Here is a 27,005-nt window from a genome sequence, read left to right on the forward strand (position 1 = left end):
TAATGAACAGGGACATCTTCAACTACATCAGGTTGAATTCCTCTGCTAATCCTTCTTTTGGATCAAACCACTACTTGGATAAACATAACCATTTTCTACATCACACACATAGCGGGATGTTAAATTGTAAGAAGCAACACTTCACAGTAGTTGAATTTACAACTTTCTTCAGACTTCTTTTTATTTTGTTCATTAAGCCTAACTGAATTCTTCAGATATCTTCCTCTAGTACAGAAAACTGAGTCGTGTCTCAAGATTCCAAACAGCAGTCACATTTCCATTTCTGGCTCTAGCAAAATTAAATTTTATCCCTCCCATGGCATCTTCAGCTGGGGGGAAGTGTTCTTTCTTATCATGTCCAACTGATGAACTTATCAGAAATATAAGGCAATTTGTTCACCTGAAGCTGTTTTGTTTTTTTTTTTTTTTTTTTAATCCTGGATTTTTATATTGAATCTGATGCCATAAAAATGAGGAAAATACATCCCTTTAGAAGAAAAAAAAAAGTGATTCACTGCAGGCTCTGCTCAATGAGAAGGAAAGCTGGCTACACACGTTTTTCAAGCTTCTTTTTTATATTGCTCTCCAAACTCACATTTTACTGCTTTCTACCTTAGAAAAGCATTTCTTCAGGCCACATATCTCCAGCAGCTGCCTTCTTACATAAATTCACTGACATGGCCTATTTACTGCAAATTCCCAGAGCAGAATGCTGCTAAATTCCAAATGCAATCAGAAAAAAATGCACTAAGATAGAGCTGCACACGGTATCTTCAGCCCCTCAGAGATATCCCTTTGTCTCCAGAGCCAAGGGGATGTCTCCTTCTCACTCACTCTAAATTTTAATGAAAACATTTTAAATCATCCGCTGACATTATTAAACATGGGGTAGTATTAAATATTTTTGGTATACACACACACACACACACACACACAGATGCACATTTTGGTTTTTTGTTAAGCTGCTTTTGCATCCCAGGCCCCCAAAGCTTTACTCCCTGCTTGTCTGAGAGGTCTGGATCAGAGCTGTCGTGAAGTCTTAAAGCATCCTGTGGCCACACTGGTGGATCACTTCATTTTTGCATGTTTCACTGGCCAGCACGGACGTTAACTGAGGTATTTCCACAGTCACCAGCATGTAAGGACAGGACTAACCTAAGAGATTTCCTAAGATGGACTCACTCCTCTGATCAAACAGGTCCTTGGGGTACCTGGAGCATCAGATGCAGATGCAGGGAGGCAACTGGACCTGTGACAGGTCATGATGAAGACCAGTGCCCATTTTTCCCTTGAGCTTGGAAACATTTGCCTAACAAGTAGTTTGCACAAGCTCGTGAGAACTCCCTAGGTAAACTGTACTTTTGCTCCCTCCCATGTGCATACGTGGTCTGAGAGCTTTATTGCCCCAGTGTGCATTTTTTTCAGGCTCATGACCACAGCTTCTGCAGTTTGAAATGCAAAGGTGAACCTGCAATTGCAATGACATGGATTGCACTTCTAGTCTAGATGTAAAAACTAGATGGAAACAGTGGTTTCACAGGCACCTTCTCCAACACCAAAGTCAAGTAAGGTCTTACTAAGGGTTTATAGATATGTGTTGTTTCTAGATGTTGTGGAATTTTGATAAGAAGAGTTGACTTAACTCTTGCGAATATGAAATGGAAAGTTCCTCTCAGCCCACGTGTTCTTCTAAAAGGGACTGAATACTATAGAGAGGGAAATTATCTCTAGAGAAATAGAACATATCCTGTTACTACTAATGGGAAAATGAACAGTGACTCAATAAATAATAATGTCAGATACAAGCTTGTCTTGACCCAGAGAGCCATGAGGAAAAATGCAGAGAATATAAATATTCATTAAACTCTATAAATATTATTAAGATTGTCTTTAAGTAGTAACAATCTAGTCAAACACTTTCCTCTCACACTTTTCCTTCCTAGAAGATCAAAGTTTTTTCTCCCTTTAGAGCAAATTCAGTCTTTACTTTTTTTATATGAATGTTGCACATCATGCTGATAATTAGAATAGCAAGGAAGTACTCAATAAACAGTGCTCTGAAACAACTTTTTCTAGAAATATTTTTGTTCTTCTTCTCTATGTTTTGTATTTGTTCTGTTTTCTTTCCTTAAAATGTCTAAACAACATATACATTCCTGGAAAGTATTTATACTTTTCTTTTACGCAGTTCCTCCTTTTAAGTGTTTTGCCCTTGACTTGAGTTTCCCAGGGCTAGAATGCCAGCCTTCCTGCAGCACCCGTCGTGGTGTTTACGCAAACACAGTCAGACAAATCTCAGGCACTGCATCACTGTTTTGGCTGCAGTAGAGGAATTTTGATACTCCTTCACATATACCCAAGGTTTAGACCACTCAGTTCATTTCTCTGAAGATCTTGCTTAGTGACACAATCTTCCTCAAGGATGACTTCCCAAGCGTGGGAGATACTTTATCTGGTTACCAGCCCTGGATAATCTGATTACTTTCTGTTCTAGGTTTAGTTTTCATGCTAACTAAGGTGAGCCCTTAACTTAGCATTGTAAGATGGTCAACCTTTTTACTCAGCAGTGGTGAGGCTGCATTTCAAATCCTGTGTTCAATTTTTGGCCCCACACTACAAGAAGAACACTGAGGGGCTGGACTGTGTCCCAGAGAAGGACAGTGGAGTTGGGGAAGGGTCTGGAGCACAACTCTGATGAGGAAAACTGAGGAAGCTGGGGTTGTTAAGCTGGAAGAAAAGGAGGCTCAGGGAACACCTTCTTTATTTTTACAGTTGCCTGAAAGGAGGCTGTACTCAGGTGAGAGTTGGTCTCTGCTCCCAAGTAACAAACGATAAGACAAGAGGAAATGGCCTTAAGTTGTGCCTGGGGACATTTGGTTGGATATCAGGAAAAATGTGTTCACTGAAATTGTCAAGCCCTGGAACAGGCTGTCCAGGGCAGTGGTGGAGTTGCTGTCCCAGGAGGGATATGAAAGACATGTGGATGTAGCATTTGAGGACATGGGTTTGTGGTGGACTTGGGAGTGCTGGGCTAATGGCTGGACTTGATAATCTTTGCCAACCTAAATGACTCTATGAATCCATAATTCTGTGATTTGGAAGTTGTCTCTGTTTTTTGTCATAACACACATATCAAGCTCCTGAACTACCTCAGGAAGTACTTCAGGGCACCTTCAAAGACATGGCACTCAAGTGTTTCCAGAAGAGGGAGTGGGAACCCAAAGGGTTTGTCCAGTGTTTTGAGGATCAGATAAAAGGTCCTTCTAAATCCCAGCCCTTTCTACGTCCTTTCTAAGTTGACCAGGATCATTCTATGATTCCATTCTGTGGAATCATAGAATATTCCCTGTTGTGAATATCCGCAACTTTAGGAGTTCAGAGATGGTGATTTCCCACCGCTAACTCTTAAAAAAAATGAGAGCAAAGCAGTGAGGAAGCACTACCAGAAAGCAGATAATTGAGAGCAAAGAAAAGAGAAGAAACACCAACACATGTCTGCAGTGGCTTCAGAAAGACGAGTTTGGGAATATTAATGAAAATATTAGTTATTATTGGGCTAAAATATAGGACTTCTGGTTAGCCCTGATTTATGACACACCTAACATAGGTGGAATGGTTAAAATTGATTATTACTTTACATGTGTTTACCAATTTATGTTCAAACATTTACAGAAACAGTTGAATAGAACATGGTCTCTTACAGTCCTGAAGGCAGCAGTCACATTATCAGATTGTTCCACTTGCTATATTTTACTGAAATCAAGTGCATTAAAATACTTTTGAGATTACAAATTATTTACTAATTAATAGGCCTAAGCAGCTTCTTGAATTACAGTTTACAAATTGTTTTAAATTACTTAACCATTCTTTGGCTTCTTGCTGTTTGTATTTCACAGTGTGGTAGAAAAGAGGTGAAGGTACACAGTACAGTTATGATTTATTAGTTTATACTGTGGAAGGGTTACAGCCTTCTCGGCAAGACTTTACTTTCTTAGTGGCTTGAAAAAAGCTATTAGGCAATGACTAACATTGTTATAGCTGTAATTTAACATGATTAAATGGTTGTATTTTAATTGGCAGTGGGTGGTACAGTTTGGGAAACATGACTATCTTAATTACTAAAGTGATGGGTGTCTTGGAAAGGCTAATTGAGGCAGGTAGGAACTTTTAATACTTTTGTTTCATTGTGGAGGTTGGATAGATGCAGATGTTGGATTGATTCTTTCAATGTGAAAATTCGCCATGTGGCATTATTAATATTTTAGCTAGGGAAAAATAGGTTAAAATAATTTTGACTCACACATTTCAAACTAGCATGAATATTAACTCTTAATCATACATCTACTAGCATGCATGGTGTGCTTTACACAGATTCATCCCTAACGTTACTGAGACTTCAAAGAATTGGTAACAGAGCCCATATTCCTGGAAAGACCAATATGACCTAATTCAGTATCAGTTTGGTTGCTTTTATTGGCTTTCTTCCATCAAAACAAGTTAGTCATCTTCATGTCCATCAGGCAGCTGCTCTCAATAAAATCCTCAAAGAGGAGCATTGTAGCAGAGAAGAGTAGAAGAGCAGAGCAGCACCTTGCTGAAATCCTAGAGGAGTTGTGCTGTCCTGCAACAGGGTAGCATGAGGGACTGTCAATACGTCTTGCTCCCCACTATCATCATCATCTCCCTGCCGCACCCTGAACCTTCCCTGCCCATCTGATGCTGGTGCAAAGTAAAAAATCTGCAGGCAAATGGAAACTGCGACCAAGTGTCACATGGAATGCTTGTACACATAGTTAATTTGGTATGACTCCTGTGCACTTAATTTGGTATTATGGTCCTATGCTGGAAGGATGGACTCGATGACCCCTGTGGGTCTCTTCCAACTTAGCATATTTTGTGATTCTGTGAATCTGTGAATTCTGGCTAAAACTCATTAGATATATATGGAAGGCACATGTCCAGTTCTTTTGGGTTGTTTGTTTTGCAAACTAGCGATTGAATATTCAGGCTGCTTTCTGTGAGAAAAAGCATTCACTTTCAGTCAAATATGTGTGCATAGATAACCTCACCCTTCCCATTCAATCTCAAAGTTCAAACAAACTATATTATCTCCAAGCAAAATATAACTTTGATCTTTAGATGATCCTAAAAACATTGTATTTGTGTAGGATGGCACTCAGCAGTATTCCATGCTACTACTGGTAATCCAAATTGTAATTTGCATTACATATTTTAATTACATATTGTAATGCAAACCCATGGGTTTGTATTATTGATAATTTTTACAATTTTTATACAAACTGACAACACCAATACTCTGAAATTATTGCCTTAATAAGGCAAAGCTTAAGTGCTTTGAAACTTAAGAAAAATAGTGTCTCTGGAAAATCATCCACAGACTGGCTGTCCAGCATATATCATAGAGCCCACATACCTTCTTTGTAGCTAAAGCTCTCTTCAGCTCAAAGGAAAGCTTGTGAGCACTGAAAAGTGCTTTAAAAGCGGACAACACTAACAACATGTCCTGTAGAAAACCAAAGAAAGGAAAACAAAGTGAAGCAGGGAACCATGTGGTCACAGACTTTCTGCTCCAAACTGGAAAGACTGAAACACAGCTTGCAGTCTGGCCCTCTCCAACTCTCATCACGTTCCTGGAAAACAGTTAAAGATCAATCCAGAAAAACAGGCCTGAAACAGCCTCTCAGAATCAAACAGAGCTATTTTTACAGCCTCAGAGACAAATTAACTAAACAGACAGGGATGACCCTTGTAGCAGCAGACATTAAACCACCTTTATGTGACATGTAATCTGGCTGAGCGAAGGTCCTGCTTATAAGGAAGACAGATCAGATTTTGCTGATCCTGGGCTGCGGGCTGTGCTGCTGTGGACACAGGTGTTGTGGAATTCACTATGGGCTCCTGGTAGCCTTGGTACGGGCAAAAGCTGAGACCTGAAAAGATCCTCAGACACCAGTGAGCTAGGTTGCTCTCCCTTCCTTGTCTGCTGGGCCACAAAAGTCCAGACCCAGAGCTTCCTGCGTCTTCTCTTTCTCATGTTGTGTAAGACAAGATTCCAAAGCTCTTCCTAAAATGCTGGTCATATGCATGCCCTGGGGGTCCAGCCAATGAGCAGCTTTTCTTCCAGAACATAGCTGGAACTTGTATGAACCATGAGACTGCACACATGGAGGATATAAAGGGATATTTCATCAGGTGCAACTAGTTCTTCATGCTCTCCAACCTCAAGACACCTGAAGCATGGGGCACTGCAATGCTTCAACTCATCCCACCCAAACCTGCAAGCTCTATGGCAGAAATAGTCCTCTGGAAGAAGATCATCCCTGCTGCTAAGATAAATGCCTGAAGGCTGGGAGAGAGGGAAGTTCCAAGTTGTCACCCGGGCATTGCCCAAAACTGTAATTGTGGCTACATAGGAAATCAAGAATCTGGGAAAAGGAGGCAAGAATTACACACACTGATGCTGAGACACTGCATGGGATGGCTGGTGGGCAAGAGCCTGAAGCTCTTGTGTGAAGCTCAAGGGCTGTGAGTGAGCCATGTCTACCATCCACATCTGGGTTGCCAGTGCAGGTGGTACTTCTGCTTATCAGGTTCCTCTAAGGCATACTCTGCCCTCCTCTGGAAGACGGACATCTGCCAGGTGTCATATCCCAAGAGAGGGACTTTTTACAAGTGTATACAGTGATAGGACAGAGAAGAATAGCTTTAAGATGAAGAAGAGTAGATTGAGATTACATACTAGGAAGAAATTCTTTACTGTGAGGGTGAGGCACTGGAGCAGGTTGCCCAAAGAAGGTGTTGCTGCCCTATCCCTGGAAGTGTTCAAGGCCAGGTTGGATGAGACTTATTGAAAACTGGCCTAGTGGAAGGTGTCCCTGCTCATGGCAGGGGTGTTGGAACCACGTGATCTTTAAGGTCCCTTCCAACCCAAACCATTCTGCTATTCTGTGATTCCACATTTGGAAGCAAGTGTGTGCCAGTCCACAGGATGGCAGGCAGATGACTGAGCACTAGTTCACGTATTAATGTACATGGGCAGTCACAATGGGGCAGTCTTTTTAAAACCAACATGTCAATCATTGTATTTCTTTACATTTGTTGAGACTGTGCCCCAGTTTTACTCTGAACTAAGGAACGCTGTATTCCAGGTTTCTATGGGAAATCTGGAGACCCAGTTTTTCCACCTGCAAACCAAAAATAACCTTTATGTTCACAACACAAGTCAGTTAACAACAGTTTTGTGCCTGTAAATTCAAAACTTAAATTCCAGTCAGAGAATTCTGATGTTTAGAACTATTGTGTGAGAAGCTGCTAGATCAGGATCTGACCTTGAGAAGCAGTATATTGGTCACTGCTGACTGTATCCTGCCAGTACAAACGAAAACAGTCACCCTAGGCATAATCTTGCAGCTGTTAATAGCAAGCTAACACAATGACTCCCACTGTCATGAATTTGTTTTCCGTCTATCCACTTTTGGCCTAGAAGGGATCTTAACAGGAAGATACCCTTCTTTTTCACATTTGATAGACTTAAATATCCCCCATTCCTTTCCTCTGTATTCTTTCTATAGAACAGTAGACATGCAAACATCTCATTTTCAAATCTCCTCTCCCAAATCCAAGTATTATTTGTTTAAAGGCTTATTTATTTATTTAAGTTTAAGACTAATTCGTAAGATACAGAGCTGCTCACAATGCAGAAGCTGTTTCTGTCCAAAACAAGGAATTAATCATGCCTTCATTCCTCTCTCCCCCAGGAAAACTAGAAATAATGGACCTAATTTTGAGCAAAGCGTGTGTTGCCACCACTAATATAAAATTCATATAAGACAAAAGACAAATATAAAACTCATATAAGACAAAAAGAAAAAAAGGGCTTTAATTAGTTTAAAAGCAACTACTTTCCTTCTAGAGCAGAGATCAGGTAAAAATAAATAACAAGCGGTTAAATTAGAGTGAATGAATTCTGAACCCTTGTGGTCTACAGGCACTAACTTCATGTTTTATGGTCTAGATGTTAACTTACTTTCTATGATACGTAAAACACTACTTTTTGTCAGCTAGTACTTCTGGAAAAAATAAAAAGATTAATTCTAACAGTATTTCTGAAGGTATAGAAGCAGGGAACACATGAATAAAAATGCACATTCTGTTTCTTTGCTAATTCACAAAGTTTCAGAAAAGTAGGATGTGGGAGAACTCCCAATATTATGAATCCTGGAAAGAATGACTTTAGAAACGGGTCTGTCACAGCGGCAGCCCCCTGGAATCGAGAGGAGTGAAAAAGCAGCAATGATTCCCATTTTTTGTTGTACGGTTTTCCCTTGGTCTATGTAACCACATGGTCCCCCCCCACTCGACATCATATTGTCTCCCCTCCCCGAACGTGGTCCCCGCCTCTGCACAAGCGGGTTTGGTCGTCTCCCCAGTCCCGAGCCTTTTATGGGACCTCGGTCCTCCTGTATCCCTCATTGGTTAGCAGAGCCCTCAAGCCCTTTCCCCCGGACCTTGGCCCAGTCATGTTCCTCCCTCTAGCCCTCCTCCCGAGAGGGAGCCGCAGGAGTTTCTAATAAAGGACTTTTCGCCCTGGAATCCAGAGAAGAGACTCAGTCGCTCTCTCCTCCTGCCAAAGGAGGACCGGGCGACTGAGACTCTCTCCAAGAAACCGTGAGTGAGGAGTAGAACCTCACCAATTCTGTTACTATGACATGTAAATCATGTTAGCTTCAATTTTACGAGGAGGAGAAAACCTTAACATCTGCAATAAAAGATTGTTTTCATGAACATTCAAGGCTCCTTTTCTGAGTTAGGAAAACAAATTTTTCCATTTACTTTCTCCTCTAGAGCATGCTGCTTTCAAAAACAAGGTCTGTATCCCAGGGGTTGGATGGCTAACTGTGTATACTGGCTCCAAGGATTTAGCTGTCCATCTCCTGAGGCTGCACAGGGTTCTTTTCTATGCTCCAAGGATTATCTTTACTATTAATCTCTCAATGTTTCTAATGGGCCATTCCATTACAAGTCACAAGGCTTGTTAGTAACCACCTGGCATTTGCCCTGCTTATTCTTGGGCTGTGTCCTGCAGCAGAGCATGATTTTTGACGTGGGCAGGTTGTTTCCAGCTGGTGATACAGCAGTGGTCCACACCTACACCACTGCTGTAGGTCAGACCTTATCCTAATCCTTAGTCCACAATAAAAAACAGAATTTGAGGCATTCTAATCCCAATCCTTAGTCCACTAAGGACCAGGATTAGAGGTCTTCTAATATGCAACAGAGGGCTTCTGTCAGCATTGAATTTAAGGAGTAAATATACTCTTAACTCTGTAAAGCCCCTTACCTCTGCGAAGTAAAATCTTTCATATTAAATCTGGCTCTCAAGATGGAAGAATCTAAAAGCTGTAGGCACGTGGTCCTCAGAGGAAGATCACAGTGCATGCCTTGGGCACTCTGGATCATCACACAGTGCTGCATCAGAAGGCAGAGCATCACGCTGCAGGAACAGTGGGAAGCAACTGAGTAATTGAAAACAAGAAAAAATGGAGATGAGGAAGCACTCAGAAGTTTATCTTCTTTGCTTATGCTCCTGAGCTGCAATTTTTACTGCTCCACAGGTGAGCATAGATGTCCTAAAACTTGCAGGAAGTCCCATTTAAAATGGGATTTATTAAATGTACAAGAGACAACAGCTGAATACAGGATCCACATGGGTGGAGACATATCAACCAGTGAACTATATATTTTGCTACCTGAATAGCCAAAACAGGCATGTGTTCAACTAGAAGGGTGGTCTCAAGTGTATTTTGCTGGACTAGGATGTGAGTCCTTAGGACCTTACCCAGCACAAGGTACAAAACCTATTATTTGCCAGAACAAAAAAGAATTAGAAGGAAACTGGTTTCTTCTTACAAGACAGAAAAACAGAAGATTCATATTTGGCATTATGTCCTTACAATGGCCTGGAATGAAAAAGTGAAAAATAAGTTTCTCTGGGAAGGAATGTGGGCCCCCAGCAGCAACTGAGGTGGTGGTTGAGCAGGAGATCAGGGAGAAAGGTCACTTCTTCAGCAGAAGAAATTCAGCTGGTGGGGCATTTTTAGATTTCTGCTGCAAGAAGCATTACAAATAATATCTGTAACATGGAGAACAGACTCAAACAGGGCTCATTTTTCATCTGAAACATCAGAGATCCATTTGAGTGTAGATGCTGCTTGTGTGCCACAGCAGAGGAGGGGAGCTAGTTGGGTCATCCTCCTGCATGCACTTGGTGAAACAACTCACTATTATCACTTTGTCATGATGCATCAAGAATTCTGAGCAAAGTTTGGCCGTTCTTTTCCTTCTGCCCTGTCCCAGTCTCTAGGACACAATGTTCTCCTAAACCAAAAAGAATTATGGTCCTGCGTGCACATCAAGCAGGAATCCATCCATCTGGTCCTTACCAGATGGTAATTTTTTGTGTTTGCTTCTCTGCTTCCACATGATGGGGAACAGACAGACCTGAAGCAGCAGTATCATGGTAGGTCCTGCCCAGACGGGCTGCAGGTTGTGCATCACATACCTGTGGGTTGTGTGAGGCTAAGAGCAAAGAGAGATTTCGGGCATCCCCTTTCCTTGCCCCCTTTTGACAACTGTATATCCCATGCCTGAACATGTGGCTCTTTCCAGTTAGGAGACTAGGAAATCACGTGCTTAACTTCAGTTTGGGAATTGTAAAGAAGAAGCCAAGAAGTTTCTGGGGAAATCTGTTTCATAACCTGGGCCAGTGTTTTAGCTGTCAAACAGAATTTATTTTTATTATATATATATATTTGTATCCCATAATTATTTTCTGTCTGTGTATACACAATGACATGTACTTGTGCATAAAGAGTAAAGCTATGCTAACAATGACAGCTTTTGGAAGTTAGAGGTTCTCAGGATAAAATCACTGTGTGCACAGATTGGGGTACCACAGCACAGGCATGACCACACCATCTTGACAGTCTGCTTGCTGAGTTGGGGAAAAACCTCACAGCACCAGTAAAAACCCTTTTCTGAACTTTTTCTGAATTAGCCAATGTTATGAGACATAGGTATTTATATTTTTCTCCAAATCCTGTCTATTTGTAAAAATGCTGTCACTGCATGAAAGCAACTTTGGCTTGGTTAAAACACAACCAACCAACTAAAATCATTCTTAGGGTTTTCGGCTTATCTTTTAGGCTAGCTTACACAAACTATCTTCTTAGTTTCAGCATATCATTAGTCCCAGGTATTTAGTTCACTAATGCTTGAGTATTACATTGCAATTATTTCCATTTATTTATTGCATACCAGAGTATTACACTGTAATTATTTCAATGCATTTATTGTGGAGAAAATGATTTTGAGTCTTGAAATGAGAAGTGGAAATTCTTTTTGGTTGTAACAGAATAACATATTGAGCAGATGAGTCCAAGCTTGCGTGTGCTATTTTCACACATGTTACTGTCAGTAGAAATAACACAGGAGCAAATTCTGCTGACAGAAAACTGGACTCGCATTCTGATTCCTTAGTGGTTTACACTAGTGCTGGTGAAACAGAATCTACAGTAGTATCGCAACATCCAGCGTATAAACTAAGCTATAGTGAAATGTATCTGAAGGCAGAATATGCCTGAACTTAAGCAATTTTCTAGTCAAACTATGATCATGATGTGATCAGTCAATTTAACATAATGTTATGTTGGGCGCATAGGCACCTTATTGCTGCAAAGCTCTGAATACAACGTAATCCTTTGCAGATCGAAGTTTTCACTGTGGAGTCCTCGGGAGGATGATGACTTTGGATGAAGAATATTGGAGACCTAAGCATTTGCATGGCAGAGACAGAACCCTTTGTGGGTTGTACCCTATTGTACCCTTCAAGTGGGTTCTAAAGAAATTATTTATCTCAATAGTTCGGTTTAAGTCACTGATGTGGACTGACTTATTTTGGTTATATAGCAAGAAAAGTAAAATCTGTGGCTTTCTCTAAAACATCACCTAAAAGATGTCTGTTGAACTTAGCATTTTTCATCACTTATACACTTAAATATGAAATATATTCAGACATCTTTCAAAAAATGTGAATTATACTGGCATGTGAGCAGTGACAAACTCCTGAAACAAGTTCATTAATCCACCTGATCTAAGTAGCTTTAGGTGAAGCTTGCATGGAAAAGGGATTTCCTTCACAGAGTGAACTGTAAAATTTTGTATATTAAGTAAATATATAATATTAAATTACATTAAACAGTATAATATATAAGAAATATAATAAATTAGAAACCCAAATATATAATATAGCATAGAGCATATGTTATTATATTATTAAACAATTAAACTGTTATAGATGCATTATATTAAGTACTGAATATTAATATTTAATATTATATTGAATATTAATCTTTAATATATTAAAGATTAACTGCAGCTCCTTCTATCCTTCAAAGCATGGAAAATGGCTTCTTGTGGAGAAATGATGTCTTCTTTTGAAGAGAAAAAAAAAAGACAGCAAGTATCCTAGTGTTCTTCAGTACACAGGAGCAAAGCAAAGGCTTGTATGAGTCAGTCAGCATGGTAGGCTGTGTGGTAATGCTTGGTTTCAAAGCTATCTAGCTGAGGATTATTTCGCCTCATAGAAACAAAGAAATGTTTATACTCTCAATCAAATTTTAAATAATGCCTGAGATGAAGGAGCCACAGGAGGCATTCAATCTGGTTGGGTTTGGTCACGCCAAGTGTAAAGGTACTCCTCCTGCCCAGGTGTGGCTATGGGGCACACCTGAGTCAGAGCACACAGCTGCCCTACTCCCCCCCTCCTGTCTCAATCTTTGCCTGTTGAAAGAACAGAAAAAAGGAGCTGAGAGAGACTCATGCTATTAAACCACTGAATTGCCTACAGAGAAAACAGTTTCTGTTAAAAAAGGATTGGCTCTAGAACAGTAAAAAATTCATCTCATGACCTTAAACCATGTGAGCACCACCTCAAGATTTAAAATTCAGCAAACGCTGGCAGCAGACGTCATTCTACTGATCTGCTCTGAAAAATGCTGATGCATTTACAGTAAATCCCTAACCAGGCCAATTGTGCAACACGTTGAAGTGACATAAAGTATTAACATTTATGGTGATGAGTCAAAATCAAACAATCATCCTCTTTTATAAGGTTTCTCATAGCATGTAGTAGCATGTACTGCAAGTAATGAAACATCTGTTACAGCCCTGACTTGCTCACAACCAAGTGTTGCAATCATTCTGATGTGCCAGGCTTCACAGCAGGGTTTTAGTGGGTAGATGAGAAGGATCAGCACTAACAAGGCTCATCTCAGTTTATTCAGGAAGAATGAGCCAGGTTTCCTGTGTAGAAAACAAAAGAAATACCACATTGCAAAATATCCAAAACTAACTTTAACTCCAGACTGACTTACTGAAGTTCACTCAAGCGCTCAGAAAGTCCCTTTTCATCAGATGTAGGTATAGGCAGAAAAGTGAAATATAACATTTGCTTAGATAGCTCACTCTTGCATGAAGTTGCCCACTTTATATATCTATATATACACTCAGATGCACTGTACAAACTTTTGATGGCTGCCCGTTCTGCACAGGGTCTCACTGACTGCCCTGCGCTTCTGTACTTTGTCCTCAGTGAAGAAAGGCTTATTTACTGCCCCATCTCACTCACCTTCAACCTCACATTAAGTTTTGGCGTTTACCACAAAGACTTGGCCTTGTTCACTCCCTACCATGATCAAAATTCCCAGGAGTCAGAAAATTTAATACTCAATGCAGCAGATCATGTACTATTTATACCCAAACATACTCTGATCTCCCAGTTCAAATGTGTATTTTAAAAGTACTTGTTTAAGGGCTTTGCTGACTAGAAATAGTTTCCTATGTCTGTGAACGCTTTTGCAGCATCGGACCTTAAAGATGATGTCTGCCTTGGGTATGGGTGATGACTATAAGCTGTTCAGTCCTATCAGCTATCACAGAACTGGGACACAGAAGTAAGATTATTTTGTTTTGTTTTGTTATCTCAACAATTAATTAGATATAGTAAAATTTGAATGTCACTATCAAAAGTCATGGAAAGATTTCTGTAAGAAAAGTTTTCTTTTAAAAGGAGAGATTGTTGCTCAGAGCTTGCCCACTATGAAGCCTTTAGACAAGGTATACCTGAGGAAGGTATGAAAGGCTTGCATTCTCATTTACTGTATATCTATACTACACTTAGAAATGTTCAGAGGAAAATTCCCTTGGCCTCCTGATTTAATGTGTTTTTCTTCCAGAGTGTCTGTGCACAAGCAGAGTTAATGATTCCTACAAGACCAGCCTGCCTCCCCACTCAGTTATGAAACATTTCCTCTGCTATTTTTTTCTTCCAAGGGAGGAACTCTTCTTGCTCATTTATGATCACAGATTACTGATCTAACTCTGTTTGTAATGCAATACTTGAACCCTTTAATCCAAACAGGGATATCTGCATGGCACACATGGAGATTAATAGAAAATTCAACTCTTTGGAATTCCCCCTTGTGGGAGACAACAAAGCTAACAAGATCCCAGTTGGAGGCAGAATCTGGAATCCTTTATTGGACTTACAAGCGGATATTTTAAGGGTCTAGGGTCTACATATTCATGGAGGGGCGAAGCTATTACAAACAGGGGGTTTTACAAGGATGAGGTAAGAGAAAAACCCAAGTTACACCTTTTGGGTTTAGCACTTACATCATGGGGAAAAACCACTTATTTTAGGATTACATTTTTGGGGATTTACATGGGGGACAGATATCCAATGTTTACAGAATACACAGGATACACAGGGAGGGGGAAAACAACAATGGATTTTATGCAGAGGCTTGATAAAATCAGAGTACAGTCTCTCTGGGTCTGGGCAGGACATTCCAAACCGGTGATATCTTGTCTGGTCCTCAAGCTGAGGTTTTTTTCCCTAGCTTTTGTAGCCCAAGGCCTTTTGCTGACACTGCTCAGACTCCTTTCTGCAGGTATTTGATTTTGGGATCCTACACCCCCTTATTTCTAACTGTGAGAAGAGTGAGAGAGCTTACTATTATGAAACCAGCAAGGTCAAGCAGTCCACAGCACACAGCTGCTGACACACTCCTTCATCTCTCCTTTCCTCTGTATGTTTCAGATCATCTCATATTTATCATGTCACAATTTAAATTTCAAGCTTTCTGGCTCAGGACTTGTGTCTTTATTAGAATGTGTAAAGTTCACAGATTTGGGTACTCAGAAAACAGTGAGAAGAGTACATCTTAGGAAACTTAGAACAACTGCGCAACTAGAAAGCTTTCCTGTCCAATAGGGTGTTTGCATCACCTTCCATCTTCATAAGCAGCGAGCAGAAATAACAGACTGGTTGTATCAAACAGACTTTATTGATTTTATTAATCAGTGTTACACATACAGTTAATTAAAAAAAGCTACAATTTGTGAAATGTATCACCTACCTACAAGATACAATTCTAGGCCAATCCCCATGGTATCTACTGACGATCAGCCACTCTAAGAAATTTACAGTTTGTTTTCTGATATAGAAAATCTCAAGCAAACATTCCTTGTTAAACGTTCAGTAAAGATCACAGCATTCTACTACAGTTTCATATAGCGTTTTAGTGCAAAAGGAAGTACAAATATAAAAATATTGAAGCTTGAATTACAAAAAAAAACAACAACAAAAAAACCCAAGCAAGCTGTGGAGTTAGAGATGAGTGTCTGCTATGGGTATTCTCCTAAGCTCTACGATCTGGGAGTTAGCCATGCTTCCTCCATCCTGGCTGCCATGACAAGATTCGTTATCACTGACACTGAGACCAGCACCTGCAATAGAGAAAAACAACAAAAATAAGAATCAGTGAGAATGAAATCCCAACACAGAAATGGGGATACCATATCCCACTCTGCTTTCTTCTGATTATTGAAATGCTTCCCTACCCCACAATCATGTGGCAAGTTTCCTCTTACTAGTCTACCCTTCTGAATCCATGGATTATAACATTATCTGACATGTTTTTGTACCATCCAGATACACTTTTTCATAATTCCGCTGTCAGTCATTTTATTTGTCCCAGTAAATGGTACAATAGCTATTCAGAGGTTGCCTTGAAATCAGAAGAGCATAAATCAAAGCCTGTCTTAGGCTGAGTTCATGGTCTGGCTGTTAGAATCTGGTATTTCCAAGGACTTCTTCATGAATAATTGATTTTTAATGATACAATTTCCCTGTTAAACTGTAATTCCAGCTGTTTTAATAGGACTGTAATTTCAACATGAGAAAAGACACTGACGAAATATTTTTTAAACCCACATGTGGCACGAACTGGTGCATTATGTTTTCCTTCTACTGTAAGAGAATACTAGACTTTGGTCCACAGAAACTTCCAAAACATGCCTGGAAGAGACCTCGTGAGGCCACCTTCTCCATCCTTTTGTCACAGGAGTTCTGCCAGCTTGTTGCTTCCTATTTGCTTTAGTTTGGTTTTAGCTGGTGGGTTTTTTTGTGGTTTTTTTGTTTTTTTTTTTTTTTTTTTTTTTTTTTTTTTTTTTTTTTTTTTTTTTTTTTTTTTTTTTTTTTTTTTTTTTTTTTTTTTTTTTTTGTGGGGGAGGTTTGAATTGATTACATAATCCTGCACTAGTTTTTATGAAATGTGTAATTTTTTTTCAGACCATTTCTTCACAGAATATCTGTTGGTACCATAAACTTCAGTGCTTTTTCAGCTCTTGTCTTTGAGCTATAGAGCAAATTCTAACAACACATGGGTCTTGTTAGGGCTTAGGGTGTCTAGGCTTTAAAATTGGTGAGAACTGCACATCAGTAGTATGAGGCATGACGATTTCAAGACAGATTAATTTCAGGCATAAACTTACAGCAATGTCACTTATGAGGGAAGTTATTTGTTTTGGGCAGAAGCAGATCTGTAACTACATGCAAAAGAATGACACTGGGCTCAAAACAGCCCTGAACAAGGTATGCTGTGAGAGGCAGTGATTTGCACTTCATATTGAAAAATATTTTCAAGAGTTTCTACCAGGTGTATAGTGCAATTCTTATTTCTGCCTCAGCTGAAATTACAGGTTTTGGTTTGTTCAACAAAAAACAAGATAAGGGTCATTTACTTTATTGGAGTCTCTTCTTCATCTTTTTAAGTTCTCTATTGTTCTGCTTTTACAAGGTTTTCCCATAGCACATTTCCTCCTACCACCCCACAAGCAGTAAAGGGGGCAGCAGTAGGATGCTGCTTTGTTGTGGGAAGTCAGGTTGCAATCTTGAATATGGAGCTTGGTCCAGAGAACCAGGGCAGAAAAACCTGCAGGACTAGGCAGGTTTTCCTGTAGAGGTCTGGACAAAGTCCTGGTAGGGGCTAAACTTGGGTCCGTGCCCTATGATCCAGGTGAAAACTGAGTATGCTGCACCATGAACCTTCTTACATCTGGTTTTGGTGTTTGGGTCATGGAGGGAACATGCAGTCACTGACATTGGTGGGTCCTGGTCTTTGGTCTGCATGACCCAAGCTCTTGAGAACCAACAGCCACTGTCAGAGTATGACAGGAGTAAAAATCCATCAACATACAATAACAAAGTCAAGATTAGGCTCTGAGTCATTAAAATAATGGTTTGTAAGTGTATTGAAGATGATGAAGCTGTATTATTGATTTAAATTTGTATGCACATTTAATCTTTTCATTGAACCAGACCATAATAACCAAAAGCTGCTTGAAAGTCCTGGGAAAAACAGCAATTGCTTAAACAAATTATTTGGTTTTTTCCTTATCTTGTCTAAAATTATTTGTTTTAGAAATGAAATATGAATGTAATAAAGAAGATAAATCAGACTATTGTATTTACCATGGAAGGATGGAAGAAAAAGTTAAAAGCAAGTTAAAAAACAAGTAAATAAAATATTTTTAATGAAGAAACAACAAAAATACTTCCTATGTAGTATCATTAACATTGAAATTCATTCAAGACTTTTAGTCAGGCTGAAGAGGGTAAAAATTTCAAAAATTAAAAAAAAAATTATTTAAAAACATTTAAAATCATAAATATGATCATTCTAATGATGTTGAGGTGAACACTGGCTGTTGGAGTTTGAAAAATATTTGTCTTACCAGCGGCTATACTGCAATTATTCAGTATGGGGTTTGTTAAAGAATCTTTTGCTGGTCATTGTAGAGAGATCAGATACGGATCTAACAGTATTACACTATGTATATTCTTAGATGTCATATATGTGCAAGCTTTATGTGTGCTCTGTGCAAAGTAAGGGAAGATCTTTTTTTTACAGAGATTTTTACCAGGAACTTGGTAAGCCGCAGACTGAAGAAGGGTACTTTGGGTTTACGAGGGCCTTGTTCTGCTGATAATGCAAAGACAAACTATGTTAGAGCTGATCCTTTCTAGGAATAAGCAGTGAAATGTAACCAGGATACTAGTTTACCAAACAGCCAGTAGACTGGAAAGGGTATGACTGCTTACACAATGGAGTTTCACAGAGTTCATTGGTACATCCCATTCTCAGATTGGAGCAGAATTTAAACTCAATCAGATCCAAAAAATCATGTACTCCTGTAGAGATGCTAGAGTCGTGGGGTAGGTATGTAGCAGAGAGTATTACTTTCCCCTGATTTGTGAAGGGACTATTTCAAGAAAAACAGACAGGAAAATGAAGCCTGCCTTCCTTTCTCTTTGTATGGAAGGACAAGCTGAAAAGTCAAGGCCTAGGCTTCAAACCCAGAGAGGCCCCTCCACTGACATCTGCTGGTGAAGGTATCATCAGTGCATCCCTACATACCTGACTGTTGTCATCTGCTTGCTCAGAGATAGCTCAGCCTTTCACTAAAACATTTTAAGGGATACTGAGTTTGGTTTTGTACTCATCTCTGGGGAGACTTTTATCTCTCAAGCACTTCCATCTTGTTTTCTGAATTAGTCATGATTTATATTACATGTTGAGATGTATGTGAATAAGCTACACAAACAAACTTTAATTCTTCTTTCACGTTCTGACTTCACAGAAATGACACCAACAGTCACATCAAGAGAACTATAAATAAAGTTCAGATTGAACTAAAAATGCTTCCTGTGTATTATACGGTCACATTCAATAGCCATCAGGTAGCATATGTGTGACAACCACAGATGAGAAGCTGAATGAATAGGCAAACTGGTTACCCTTCCTTCCATTTTTTTTTTTTTTCTGTTAAGTGAACCCTTCAAAACACAAATTATGCAGGCTGATTAGGCAGGGCATGAATCTGGCACTTTGCCATCATCTACAATCTATCTGCCCTGTGACAGACAGTCTCCAGGACGCTGCACTGAATACCTTTCAGAATTGAAATTTCAAATGTTTCCTCTTGTTTATGATGGTCACCTGAGATACTTGATTCTTAAACCAGGCACCTACAATGGTGCCACCAAGGCTTATAAAATGCCCACTTTGGAACCCTAGCTGCATTAGATTGAAAACTATAAATCCTTTTATAGTGCATTGTTATTGTAGTAACTATATTGTTTTTCAACGCAGAAAGAATTGTATCTTGCAGAATATTCCACCTAAGGAGTCTTTCTGCTGTGCCTTTTGCAACCGGACATGTCTATCTCGTATTGGCCTTTTTAGCCACCAACGCGCTTGTAACAAATGTGGGTAGAGCCCTTCCCAAATCTTTGTTCGCGAAGCCTAGCCATGATGAACTATATTTACATAAGCTTTTTAACTTAGTAGATCTTCTCCATATTAAAGAACTATTAGAATATTTACATAGTATTAGAGAAATATTGAAATATTTATGTAGTATTTGTCACATTTGTCTATATTAAGAGTAAAAATACATTAAGATATGAAGGTAGCAGAATCCTCCATTGATACTGCTCAATATATATTTGGAAAGTACCATGGTGGGTGACCCATCACCACTGGAGGGGTTTGGGCCTCTCTCAAAGGCTTTTGCTGTGTTTGATTTCACATCTCACCCAAAGCAATTAATTGTTTCAGTTTTGTGCATCACAGAAGGGGGGAGGACAGGAGTATTTGTAGGATATGGGAATATAGCTGAAAGCTCAGAAATCAGTAAAGCTATACGCATTTATGGTATTTATGCTTTAGAGCAATGCTGATGGGTAGCTTGCTGCTTTGGGACAGATTCTATCTACTTTTATTCTTGTTGGCTCCTTTTATAACTCCCCAGCCCTAACAAGAGCAGAGGTCCTTAGGGAATTCTGGTATATATTGGGCTTTATCCTCAATGACAGTAACATACAACTCTGTCACAATCTGGAAGGCAGTGGTCTTAATAGAATGCCTATCGACATAAACCTTGCACAAGAAATCAGAGAGAAAGTGAGATCTAGTCCAAAATAGCAGCACTTCTGAAGTTAATTAGTTAAATTAACAAAAACCAATTAATAAATAACTTTCTCAGCTGTCTGAATCAATATAAAACCCATAAATTAAATATAATAAAATAATTAACAGAAATTCATAAAAATTAAAAAAAAAAGTTTTTAGTACATATTAATGAGAAGGACATGTCCCTAAATCATTTTTCCTACCATAACTGTTCCATAATTTCTTTCACATAAGCTACCTTGGAGCTGGCTGGCCTTCCAGAAGATTCACAAAATAAAATAAATGAGGTGATGCAGTGAGCAGAGTGAATCCTAACAATGTATTTATTTCTGCGTGGACATGAACATATCTGATGTAAAGGAGGAATTAATCAATAAGATATTCAGATACAGTGGCTCCATGATACAAGAAGCCCAGTTTTTGTATTTCTTACACCAAACAAAAAAATCCTACCACCATGTGATGCTTGCATAAAGCTGGCATAAAGGCTGGCAAAGAAACGGTACACTGCTGTCCACCTGATTTGCTAGAACTGCAGTTGTGTGTGTCCCTCTGACCCAGTCCATATTTTAGGTTAATCTGTAATTAGGCCCAGCGTTAATGATTGTGGAACCAAGGGCTAAGTGCACAGTTCTACGACACATTCCTTTAGCAGCAAGGGCGAGTGTGCCAGCACAACTATTTGTGGAGCTGCACTGCACACTGCAAATTACTAAGCACTGGAGAGTCAAAGAACAAAGTTTTGCTTTGGGGGTTTGGTTGATTTTTTTTTAACCTGTCTTCATTTCTGCAGCTGAGAGAGGTCAGTTGCAGAGGCAGGAGGGCAGGAATGAAATTTTAGCTTTGCTGTTATTATACCCTCTTTGCCACTGATCCTGGCTGCAAGGTTAAATCTTGTGGCTACAGACAGCTTAAGTAAAGTCACCTTCAGAGAGCTCAGAACTACAGCAAAAGGACTATGAGTGAAATGACAGATGAAGCACAAAGTGGCATAAAGACATTTTTACATGTTCCTCTGCTAATCACTGCTGATCCTCAGTTAACCTTCAGAGTGGGAGCTAATATTTGAGCACAGCTATGGCTAAGTTTGGTTATCGACTGACAGTTTTAGGGAAAAGAAATAATGGAGGTTTCTGTTTCAGCTTATTAAAGGTAAAGCTCAAACAATAGTGGATCAAGCATTTCTAATCTTCCTCTATACCCAAAAGTACCATCCCACAGTTTAGAAGTGATAAAACTAGCTAATGTGGGGCAAAGCACCTTCTCTCTGCTCTTCTAGAAAGCCTCCTCAAAATGAGGAATTCTCAGTCTACTGAAATGAAGTCTGGCCTAAAAAGGGTTGAGAAGCACCTCACACAGCAAATGACAGGCGAGAGCAGCGCAGCTAGAAGGCATCTCAGCTGCCCATACACTTTAGCCCACTTGGAGAAGAGGTGCTTGTCTTCCAGTTGCCAAAAACCACCACTTCCTTGGAGCTAAGAGTGGTGCTCAAGGGCACCAACCTGATGTGGAGTGGCAAGGCATATAGAAGGAGGGGAGAGGAAGAAGAGGAGAAACTGAACCTGAGCAGATGTGGTTTCATGTGAGCACAAGCAACAAAGCAAGAGAGGAAGAAATGTGCTGCTGAGAGATCACAAGATGACCTTGTTTCAGTGCCTGCTAGCTTAACCATTATCATAAAACTCCTGTCAGACAACAGCTCAGCGAATACTTTGGCAGTATAAGCCTGTATTGCCAAACAGATTTTTAAAAAAACCTTTTCCACCACCTCATCTCTCTTTTTATTGTTTCCATGTGGTTCCCTGCCTCCCTCTCGTTGGCCATGCACTGAACTGGACTGGAGAACAGGATAAAAATAATAGAACAGATTTTTAGTCACAGAAAACCTCTTTTATTTATTTATTTATTTGTTTATTTTATTTATTATTAAGTATATGTTGAGCTACAGCTTATGTGTAAGACAATGGCTGATAAACATCTGCTTTGCTGGTCAAAGCTGCTCTAAGCTCCACGCTACTTCTTCAGTTCATGTTGTTCAAATGTTGTGCGTGGGGCTGGAACCAGATGGGACAACTGATTTGATTTAGAAATAATGGGTTTTTTTACTCCTGTAAATGGGGACATAGTTTGGTCACAGGAATAAGCACTGGGTTAAAATTGTAAGACACTATTTGAATCAGTAATGCAAACAAAAATATTTTCCTCCAAATGTGGCCTGAGGTCTCTGCTTCAAATCACATTAATACAAAAGGCTCATAAGAAATAAAATTAATAAAATATTAATAAAGAATACAACAATAAAATTTAGGGAAGATAATCAAAAGTTGGCTCTCTACACACTGCCTTTAAAATAACTGAAAACAAATTAACTAGGCATGGAGCTTGAAGACTTAGGAAGAAATAATGAAGTGCTGAATTTGTGTTGAATTATAACTACTGCTGTTACCTAGATTGTTTTTTATTACTTAAGTCTCAGTCTTCTGCAGTTTACTAATGCCAACCAACTTGCTTAAGCAGAAAACACTGTGTGATGGTGGGAGTGTTAGATGTGGATGGCTTTGTATCTTATAAACTACCTATGAATTATCTGGTTTCCTTCAAAGCATTCAGGAAGGAGTTAAAAAGCAAAAGGTACCTTCTTACATACCTAAAAGAAGGTTTGCAACCGTAAGCTTCTGCACCTAGCTTTGAAAGTCTTGACAAAGAAAACCTCTAACTGCTAACAAAGTAGATGTAGTCTGCAAAATGTCCAGGTAAAATTAATAGGTACAAAACAGATTTTCCTATGAAGATGGCTTGGGTTGGAAGGGATCTTAAAGCCCATTTATTTCCAATCCCCTGCCATGAGCAGGGACACCGTCCACTAGACCAGAATGCTCAGATTCTCATCCAACCTGGCCTTGAACACTTCCAGGAATGTGGCAGCCACACCTTCTCTGGGCAACCTGTTTCAGATCCTTATCACCTTCACAGCAAAAATTTTTTTCCTAAAATCTGATATAAATCTGCCCTCTTTCATTGCACCCTTGTCCTGTCAGTCTATGCTCTTGTCAGAAGTCCCTCTCCAGCTCTCTTGTGGCCCCTTTAGGCATTGGAAGGGTCTCTAAGCTCTTCTCAGAGCCTTCTCTTCTCCAATCTGACAACCCCAGCTTTCTTAGAGTTTCCTCACAGCAGAGCTGCTCTAGCGGTCTAAACTTCTCCATGGCCTCCTCTGAAATCACTCCATGTCCTTCTTATGTCGGAGGTTGCACAATTAGAGGAGTTTTCTGTAACGCAAGTTGGCTTAGGATATTCAGCCTATTCATTATGAACTTATTGAATATGAATATCCCTTTATTAGCAGCATTCTCAGTCTTCCATCCAGTTTGACTTTCCCTGGATATCACTGAAGGGAACAAGCTTCTGAAACTATGTGTGCCAGATGACTTAACCTGGTAATGTCACCAGAACCTTGCTGTTGTCTCTTGTGGGGCTCAATGATATCCCCAAAAATCATTCACATGATTCACGTGACCTCCTGCTTCCAATCCAGTCCATTTGTACTTCACCTGATGCCTGGTGCAGCTGGGCTTTCGCTCGTGTCTGCCAGATCTCATCTGGTATCACTGCTGTGACTCTGTGCCATGTTGACTTATCTTTCAGATTTTCATTGGAAATCAGGTTATATTGAGACCTCCTTAACTGGAGCTCATGGAATGATGACACCATAACAACATGAACTTTGAGGTGCAAGGAGGAAAGTCACTTACCCGTCTTTAAAGCAAATATTAGGTCATCAAACTCTTGTGATTCCTCATCAGCAACCAATGAGCTGGTACTAAATCCTCCAGAAGGGTGGAAAACGTTGCCATTTTGTGGACTTTGCTTAAAGGCAGCACTAGCTTGACTAGCAGGCTGCAAGGATGCCCTCTCCCAGTCTGTAGGCACCTGCAAAGTTTAAAAAGACACAAAAATGCAGTAATCATCAAAACTATAGTATAGAAACTGAAAACTATGACCAGAGCTGAACTGAAGACAAAGAGATTTTGGAACCAGCTGTTCTGTCACTTCTATAGTGAACCAGAAAGCTTTTTTTCTTTTTAATAAATAATACATATGTATATATATATATTTACATACATGTAAATCAAATACAAGTCATTTAACCTTGTGTTTATTATGTCTGTCCTAGTTACAGCAAAAAATTATAAAAATATTGCTATTTCTGAACACTCACCCCCAGAATGGAAAACTTTAAAGTACGGAAACTAAAGTACTGAAAGGTTTCAGCTTAATCCTCTCTTATCAGTGCCTTTGCCTCTGCACTGCCTCTCCCTTCTATAGCAACTAATCATCATTCATTTCCATTACATGATTTACAGCTGGCAACCCACCACTTCCCATGTTTATCAATACAGTATTTTAAAGTAATTTGCCAGTCTTTGAAGCTTCTAGTGATGTCTTACAGTTTTGACATCAGCTTCTCCTACACTCAGTTTAAGGTGGAGCTGCACAAAATATTAGAGTTTCAGTTAATGAGTGTTTCAGTTAAGAGGTGTTTCTGCAAGTCTATCTGCTCCTTAAAATGTCATGAAAAGCCAAAACGCTGAACTCTAAAAAAGTATACTTTAGGCCAATCAAAATATATTTTCTTGGTTCAATACTCATCCACTGTTTAGATGTTCAGGAACACAAAAACTTGCTGTGAAGGACTGAGAAGCTGTGCTGTTCCCTGAACTGGGGAGAAGTTGAGTAAATTTAGTGGTCTGTCAGGAGGCAGCTGAGAAGCTTTAAAATCCACACAAACCTACAGTGAAGTAGGTAGAAAAACAGGCAAAACAGCTGCCACATAAGTATTTTGGTTTCCACAAAAATTATGACTAGAACAGATATATTCTCTTGAAATATTTCAATTCCATCAAGTAAGTATTTTTCCTGGAAAACCTGTTTAGCTGGAAATTTTCAACTAGCCCTCCTCCCCTCTCCTCCCCTCCCCTTCCCTCTCCTCTCTTCCCCTCCCCTCCTCTCCCCTCCCCTCTCCATTTTATTCTAAATTTATTCTATTATAGTTTCCAGAAATTTTGGACATCATAATTTTGAGAAATTAATGACTTAAAGCTCATCTAAGATCTACAGTAAGCTGAAAGAATTACCCTGATATTTTGATTTCTCGTTACTTACTTTTGACAGTTTAATCAACCTCTATAACAAACCAAAGACTCAAATAGAAAAGGGGAATTTCTTTAGATGGGATATCAGGTAATGGTAAGTTCCAAGAACATTACCATGAATAAAGACAACAATTTTTGTTGTTAAAATAAACTAAAAAAAAAAAATGTTCCCCTCCCCAAAGCCAACCTTTAATAATTAGCATTTCATTCCTGTATATTACACTTCAGAACTGCCACTTAAATCTCCAGGTACATTTTCAATACACAAGTTAATGACTACAAAACACTATAAAGCACTCTTACCTCTTCCATAGCACTGATGAGGTTCTGTGTGGACTTGCTGATCTCTCCTCCTGCAGCTGGCAGACCACTGCCATGTGTGAAAAATGCTGATCCTGGAGTTGTATGCCCATTCATGTCTACAGTATAACTTGCTTTCACAGGACAGCACAGCTGGTTGTGCAAGATAAAATATACCACAAAGACATAAAGACCCTGAAACAGAGGGAGAAAAAGAACATCGGCCTGTAAAATGCAGGGAGCTTAGATCAGAATTTTCTATGGAAAATAAGGGACATCATGACTGCCCATCAGAGATCTGAAAGTTAAAAGTAAGTTCATATCCTGAGGCCTCCAGCTAAAAAGCACATAAGCACACCCCCCTCCCCCCCCAAAGTATTTTAAAATGATTTTTTGGTTGAACCCACACAGTTGCAAAGCAAAACCAAGTTCTCAACAACAACAAAACCAACTTGAGTTTCACAGTTGTCATAATAGTGAAAATGTGGTTAAAGTCTGCCTTTACAATAGGATTTGGCTGCTGGTCTGCAGCCACAATTCTTCATTTCCTTGCTGACCTGCTGGCTCTTTGCATTCTTACCCCAGTTTCAACCTCATGCAAACTGCACTGCTGCCGTCACAGATACTGAGTTGTAACTATAAATTAGATTTTCTGTGATATCCACTAATTCAACACTGTTCTTCATTTCTGATTACCACAAAGCCTCTGCTGTATGCCTCTGCAGTTCTTTAAAACTTGCTAATTTTGACCTTTAGACTGAGCCAAGAAAAGTATTATAACTATGTCTTTTGTTTGTAAAGAAATCCAGTAATTGAACTTCTCGATATGAAATCTGACTTACTTTACTTTTTAAGTTGCACTTATACTGAGGGAAAATAATCCATTCCAACTGATAAATCAACCACTTCAATAATTACTAAAGAACGGGTTACCAAAAGAGTAACAGAAAGAAGACTGCTGGATTCTTACCAATTCCTGCAATAAAATTACATTTGCAATGGTTTTTGTATTTCACATTGTCCTCTAGACCCCTGAAACCAATTGTACTAAACAGAACTATTAATTTCAAAGGTATCCATTGGCATGAAATTACTAACTGGGATTATAAATAGTAAGGAGTTTCATATAATTACATTTGTGAATTCCTAATGGAAG

General features: G+C 39.3%; 1 protein-coding gene across 1 annotated transcript in view; it reads right to left on the reverse strand.

Annotated features, from left to right (window-relative positions):
• Window positions 1-15,398: 15,398 nt before the first annotated feature.
• The window catches only part of LOC120322842 (adhesion G-protein coupled receptor V1-like), a 91,821-nt gene continuing 80,214 nt past the window's right edge, over window positions 15,399-27,005 (reverse strand). Inside the window, exons 5-7 of the mRNA XM_039379172.1 lie at window positions 25,853-26,044; window positions 24,149-24,326; window positions 15,399-15,870 (exon numbers count right to left, since the gene is read on the reverse strand). Coding sequence (XP_039235106.1) covers window positions 15,752-15,870; window positions 24,149-24,326; window positions 25,853-26,044 — 489 coding nt within the window. The 3' untranslated portion in view covers window positions 15,399-15,751. The remainder of the gene's footprint in view (window positions 15,871-24,148; window positions 24,327-25,852; window positions 26,045-27,005) is intronic.

The sequence above is a fragment of the Pipra filicauda genome, unplaced genomic scaffold (genome assembly GCF_003945595.2).
Source record: "Pipra filicauda isolate LSUMZ 115617 unplaced genomic scaffold, ASM394559v2 scaffold15_size4787011_pilon, whole genome shotgun sequence".
NCBI classification, from domain to species: domain Eukaryota; kingdom Metazoa; phylum Chordata; class Aves; order Passeriformes; family Pipridae; genus Pipra; species Pipra filicauda.